The sequence below is a fragment of the Ptychodera flava genome, unplaced genomic scaffold (genome assembly GCF_041260155.1).
Source record: "Ptychodera flava strain L36383 unplaced genomic scaffold, AS_Pfla_20210202 Scaffold_32__1_contigs__length_2955704_pilon, whole genome shotgun sequence".
In the NCBI taxonomy this organism is placed as follows: Eukaryota; Metazoa; Hemichordata; class Enteropneusta; family Ptychoderidae; genus Ptychodera; species Ptychodera flava.
The window spans coordinates 586016-593260 of record NW_027248354.1 but is presented as its reverse complement, the minus strand read 5'-3'; the positions used below and the strand labels follow the sequence as shown (position 1 = coordinate 593260).

The following is a 7245-nucleotide window of genomic DNA, read 5'->3' as shown; positions in this document are numbered from 1 at the left end:
AAACTGAACACTAAACAAGTCACAATAGATGTCGATGATTAGGTTAAACCAGTAGCACAGCAACTGAGGCGTACACCCTTCAACCTAAGAAGTAAGGTGGAACAGAAAATCCAAGAGTTGGTGGAAAACGACATCATTGAACAGGCTGAAGACCCAAGCAGGTGGGTTAACCCGGTGGTTGTCGTTCCAAAGCCAATGGTGACATACGACTATGTCTTGACATGAGGAGAGCCAATCAAGCTATTATCAGAGGCAGATGCCCAATTCCAACTGTAGATGAAATACTTCAAACTATGAATGGATCCACAGTATTCAGTAAGTTAGATCTAAAGTGGGGCTACCATCAGCTGGAGCTGGACCCGGAGTCAAGAGACATCTGCACATTCGTGACAAACTGTGGTCTATACAAGTACAAGAGACTCCTGTTTGGTGTAAATTCGGCCAGCGAGCTGTACCAACACGAAATCTCTTCGGCATTGGCCGGAATACCAGGGGTAGACAACATTTCTGATGACATGAATGTGCATGCCCCTAACCATGCGATGCATGACGAGCGAGTTCATCAAGTCATGAACAGGCTTAAGCTGTGTGGACTAACCTTGAACATTGATAAGTGTGTATTATCAATGAGTAAGCTCGAGTTCATGGGCATGCTGCTTTCTGAGAAGGGAGTCGGCCCTACTGAGTCACGCGTAAAAGTCGTCCTTGAAGCTAGGGAACCCCAAAAAGCAGCTGAAGTGCGGAGCTTCCTGGGATTAGTCAACTTCAGTTGTCGATTTATCCCACACTGTTCAACGATCTGCAAACCACTGTCTAAGTTTAGGCGTAAAGGTGTGAAGTCTAAATTTGGGCAGCGTCAACACAAAGCATTCTGTGAATTGAAACGACGAATGGCAGATGCTTTCACACTAGCATATTTCAGTAAGACGGCATGCTCTGTAGGTCTTGCAGATGCAAGTCTGGTTGGATTGGGTGCTGTGTTGGCCCAGGAACAAACAGATGGCAGTTTAAGACCAGTAAGTTATGCCAGCAGATCTCTGACTGACGTCGAGCGGCGATATTCTCAGACTGAGAAAGAGGCACTTGCTCTGGTATGGAGTTGCGAGAAGTTCCATCCATACATCTATGCCATGAAGTTCGACCTTATGACCGACCACAAACCCCTGGAGGTGATATACGGGCGTCGTTCTAAACCGAGTGCTATAATTTGAAAGGTGGGTTCTTCGCATGCAGCCATACGACTTCAATGTGGTACACATACCAGGCAAGCAGATGGTGGCTGACCCTCTCTCTCGACTTCTGAAACCTGGCGGTAAAGTTGAGCGCCATGATCACGGAGCTGATGACTATGTGTGATTTGTGGCAGTACGTGCAACATCACAAGCCCTGACAACTCGCGAAGTCGAGGATGCTTCTGCTGTTGACCCAGAATTACAGAGTTGAGAATGGCAATGAACTCTGGCCATTTTGAAATCTGTAAACAATATCAACATGTGGCTGGAGAGCTGTGTATGATTGGACAGCTGATACTACGTGGAACCCGTATTGTACTACCTACAAAGCTGAGGCAACAAGCCTTAACTCTAGCCCATGAAGGACATCTCGGTGTAGTTGGCACCAAACAGAACTTGCGTACCAAAGTTTGGTGGCCAGGTTGTGACAGAGCAGCAGAAAGATTTGTCCGATCATGCTATGGTTGTCAACTTGTAGCCAGACCAGACCCAGCTGAACAAATGAGGTCTACAGTGTTACCGGATGGTCCCTGGCAAGACCTGGCAGTCGATTTGCTTTGACCTCTTCCGTCCGGTCACTCATTGTTAGTGCTGGTGGACTACTACAGTCGGTACTACGAGGTTGACATCCTGACATCCACCACAGTAGACAAGGTAATTGACTGTCTGGAGGAACACTTCAGTCGACATGGTATTCCCGTGATGATGCGGTCTGACAATGGACCCCAGTTCAAGTCGGAAGAGTATATGAAGTTTTGTGAGCTCAATGGCATCAAAGCTGTCAAGACTACTCCAAAATGGGCACAGGCCAATGGAAAGGTCGAGCGCCAGAACTCATCCTTGTTGAAACGTCTACAAATCGCTCAGGCTGAAAAGCAAGACAGCAAGAGAGAGATACGGAAATATTTAGCATCATACAGGGCACTCACCCACCCTACAACTGGACGCAGCCCAGCTGAGCTACTATTTCGACGTAAATTACGTGGCAAACTAACAGACCTGTCAACACATCAACAAGAGGATAGCGAAATCCGAGACCATGACGCTGAGTTGAAAGCAAAATCGAAGCTGACTGCTGACTTGAGACACGGTGCAAAACCATCAACAATTAGTGTAGGAGATGAAGTCTTGATTCAACAGGAAAAGAAGAATAAGTTTACGACTAACTTCAATGACACTCTACATACTGTTGTGCATAAAGATAGTTATCAGGTAACCGTTTAGTCACCTGAAGGTGTTGATTACAAGCGAAACACATCTCATGTTAAGCTGTTTGTAAATCCCGAACCTAACTTTGTAAATCCTGAAACTAACACTGCAACAGAACCTTACGTTAAAACATCTCTTGATAATTTAAGTGAGTCTAGCATGTCACAAATTCCTAGTAGACCAACTCGCATTAGGAAACTACCAGCAAAGTATGATGACTTTGTCATGGAATGTTATTGTCATGGGGCAGAATAATCTCCAAATAACAGACACATAATGGGTAGTCCACCCCAGCCTGTGAGTAAAATTGTTCAAAAATTTGAGTTATTTGAATTGTTAAGTTCAATGGCTAATTCATTGCTGTATTCAGCTTTTGTTTAAAACTGCTCATTGTCAAAATGCAATTAAGAACTGACTGAGACACTTGTATACACTCTGAATACAGACTTTGAACATTCACTTCATGTTGAAGAATAAGACGGATGTCGTGTTCTGATATACACCGCCCTCTATCAGTAGAGAAAGTTTACTGTCCACCAGAGGTTCATGGGTAACTGTAACTGTAACAATGGTAAGAGTCAATAAATCACTGATTGTGTTATAAAGTTTAATCTGGTCTGTTGAGTTAAATCTGAGCCATCCAGGCGGCATATCACACTTGCAACAAATACTGATCTGATATATATCTAATTATGCTTAGAAGCATTAGGCAGTGTCAAGTTAATAAATAGCTCATTTGCATATTTTACGAAGGTTTGTAATTAGTCATATAACTCCGATATAACTTCACCAAATGTGATGAAATATGCTGCAGATACTGATCCAATTGATATCTAACTGTAGTGTAAAGCATTTAGTAGTGTTAAATAAATTAAGGGTAATTTGCATATTTAATGAACTTCGTAATTAGGTATATAACTCTCAAATTACGGTAATCAAGTCAGAGAAATCTTGTACAAATATTGATCTGATAAATATCTAATTGTACTGACAAGCATTTGGCCGTGTCACGTTAGCAAATAGCTCATTTGCATATTATATGAAGTTTTGCAATTAGTCATATAACTCCGAAATAACTGAACCAAATGTGATGAAATCTGCTGCAGATACTGGTCCGACAGATAGCTATTTGTGGTGTAAAGCATTTACCTTTGTGGAGTTAAGTAAGGGTTCATTTGCATATTTAATGAACTTTGTAATTAGTGATATTACTCCAAAATTACAGCATTATATTTGATGAAACTTACTACAGATATTGTTCTGATAAGTATTTAATTGTACTGAGAAGCATTTGGCGTGTCAAGTTAACAATGAGATCATTTACATGTAATTAGTGATTTAACTCTGAGAGTACTGTGCGAAAGTTGCTGAAACCTGCTCTATATAATGATATAACAGATAACTGATTGTTCTTATTACACGCCTCACACGGGTGCCGATTATATGGTATGAATTGGATTTATTGACATGAATATTGAAAAACACAATACAATTATAAATCCTCGTCAGAGATAGCTACTCTGGCAGTAGACCGTATACACATCTAGTCTTATCAGAAGTCTGTCTTCCTGGTCGTTTGCTCAATTGAACTGCTCTCAGAATATAAAATGTCTGTCTTTGTTCTTGTGTTTTGGTTAGTGATTATCCTGAGGTCTGCAAATGTTGCTTAACATCTCCTTGCTCGTTGAGACAGGTCAAAGGTGTCTGATAAATGTCAATACATGTCGAGTCACCAGCAGTCAATTTCAATGCTTGATAAATAAGTTTGTAATTTTGTCAAACTCAAAGTCATAACTTCCATTCAAGGGTCACATTAGTGTGTCAAGTTGTTCTGTAAGTATGCTAACATTTTCTAGTCTGTTTACTGACTATTAATGAACCTGTTGTGAAACACGTGAGCATATTCAGTTCATATCTGGTGTATTATATTTTAGGTCTGAATCTTCTTCTTTGACGTAGTGGTCTTAATGAAGTCATTTCTAAGATCTTTTCACTTGGGTTGCACCATCTTCCCGTATGATTGCCTGCATGCTATCAGTTTTTCCCATCAGTGTATCTTATGTAGTGGCAGAGTCAACAGTACTTGTGTTTGTTGACTTTGTCGCATTCTTTTCATTTCTCTTTCTAGACTGAGGGCATTATTTGCCTACTGCTTCTTTGATCTTGTTTCCGTTGGTCGCTTGGTTTTGCTTGCAGAATTTCCGTTCACAATCAATACTTCTTGTTTGTTGAGAATTTAATTCCCTCCATTTTTTTATGTCTGTGGCTGATTAATGATCCCTGGTCTACAGTCTTTACGCAGTTGTCTTTTTTTTCTGTATGTCAAACATGTATCCGCTTTTGAACATGTTCGGTCCATTGTGACCGAATATGAGACATATGTAGCAAATAACCGATAAATGTACTTTACATGTTTGATGGTGATAAACTATGTTGATAGTTGTACCTCCAAGCTTTTCAAATTGCACATAATTGGGGATATCTTCGTTAAATCTTTATTCTTATCACATTTTCCCATGTTTGTCTCTTCTATATGGATTAGTTTCCTCACTTTCCACTTCACCAAACATTCGACGTATATTCACTTTGGGGGTAGATTTTTAAGTTTGACCTTTTTGATTTCAGTATTAAGATCATCTGGATAAATCCTATCACTGTTGTCAGCCATTATACCATTATCCTACACTGATTTCTTTATTTGAACAGTTATCAACATCAGAAACAATATCCGTGGTTCACCCAAAACTCCTTAAAAATGCCATCTTTATCTTCTTCTTGAACCTCTATTTGCAACCATTGCAAATATCTCATCTCTTGTTGTCAAAGATTTAGACTTGAACTTCACGGTTTTTTTCGAACGAAACTTGACTATTTCTAAAGTATGAAACTTAGCCATACGTTCATCTAGATCAACCTGATTTGTTATTGATTCATCTTTGCTCCTTTTAACAAGCTTAGTTACGCCAATATCCATCAGATCGATTACCTTATTGTTGTGGAGAGTTTCCTCTTTGTCTTTGGCTGGCCATTGTCATTCACCGGACAAAATGCTCGCTATACGTTCAACCATCACCGATGTTTACCCAGAAATAATATCGTAGAGATGAAACACTTACTGTAAAGTAATTTCTCCCGTCCTCCTTATAACCTTGCTCTACTTTTTTGTGTCACAAAGCGCCCTCTCTAGTCTTTGATAATGGCGGGTATGTTTGGTGTTTTATACGCCTGTGCGTTGATATTGCCAGACATCGGAGTTTCAGGTAGGAAATATTTAGCGATCGTTAAACATTGGGTTACATTTGTAGATTTCTTGTAGGTTTGCCTATCTTTAATGTTATTGGAGTGTATTTTAATCAAACCACAGCTCTTATCACCATAGGAAAATGTGACATTGCTTGTTACTGCGCAGTCGTAAGTAGACGGCCATTACTCGTAACCGATGTTATCAATAACGTTTGTTACTCTAAAAACACTGCGGCTGCAGATTATATTAGAAGCCAAATGAATATGATTGAATATAAAAAATGAATGTAATTGTTATTCATGTTAAAGGTCCATTTGGATATATAATTGAGAATCACAATGAAATTATATATATATATATATATTATATATATAATATATATATATATATATATATATATATTATATATATATATATATATATATATATATATATATAGCGGTTCGCCTTGTCCGATACAAAGTGATAATTAAATACAATGTAGAGCAAGGTATATAAGGCATGCTTGAAAATGATTTTACAGTTTCATCTATGTTGCTTCGTGAGGCGTGATACTCACCCGCCAGGCGACTAAACTGGAGTGAATATACATCTACAATGGGTAAAAATCCCTGATTACGCAGACGGTGGAATGTGGAATGATATTTGAAATTGACAGTTGCTGCATAACAATATATTACTAAAACTTTCTTTAATTTGGTTGGGCTGTAAGATCGTATTGTTTCTGAAGGTGACGTTGGAATTTGATAGATAATGTTTGTTTTTGTTGCGAAAGAAATTCAGGGCGTATATAATAATTTCTAGCGTTTTGATGTACAAAGATCACTTCGCTTGCTTATGTTAGAGTAGACTCGGCCCCTGTCGCCTGGCTTTTGTCGGCAGCTGAGTTACTGGCTGGCCAAGCGATTTTTGTACCTTTCAAACACCCTCTTGTGTAACAAGAGGTCTGGCCGTTTGTTAGTCCCCTGGATGAAGTCCACGGGACTTATGGTATGGGTTCCATCTGTCCGTCCGTCTGTCCGTCGTCCGTCCTCGCAGATATCTTAGACATGACTTAGCCACTTCCTTTCAAATTTTGTACAAGATTATACAATATGGCCTACATATGCTCGCCAATTGTGTAGATTGCGGCACGCATAATTAGTACTAATTTGCATATTTTGTAATTTTTGAAGAAGAGATCTATTTCTTAAGAGACTACATCAAGTTTCATTAAACTTTGTACTCATGTTGGTAACACAGGGCTGTAATGGCCCACAAAGATATTTGTCAGTATTGTTTCAATTAATTGCTAATTCGCATATTTAATGAATTTTCATGAATCCAGTATTATTTAAATAAATACTTACTTAAATTTGATGAAACTTCAGATCTAAATCAACTAGAGCTGTAACTTTGTGAGAAGATATTAACAAGATTATTTCAATTAGTAGCTAATTTGCATATTTACTGATTTTTGTAAATAGGGTGCTATTAGGATGCATGTAATGCCAACCCAAATTTGATGAAACCTGGTACAGACGTTGATGTACTGAAGCTGTTAAAATATACAAAGACCGT

At 39.0% G+C, this 7245-nt stretch overlaps 1 protein-coding gene across 1 annotated transcript; it reads left to right on the top strand.

Annotated features, from left to right (window-relative positions):
- Positions 1–1937: 1937 nt before the first annotated feature.
- Positions 1938–2456, top strand: LOC139127446 (uncharacterized). The gene has a single exon (XM_070693368.1). It carries the CDS (start codon positions 1938–1940, stop codon positions 2454–2456), a length of 519 nt encoding a protein of 172 aa, XP_070549469.1.
- The last annotated feature ends 4789 nt before the right edge of the window (positions 2457–7245 follow it).

Bases quoted from the DNA above. Each gene is read 5' to 3' on its own strand.
- LOC139127446 (XM_070693368.1), top strand. From the start codon at position 1,938: ATGCGGTCTGACAATGGACCCCAGTTCAAGTCGGAAGAGTATATGAAG.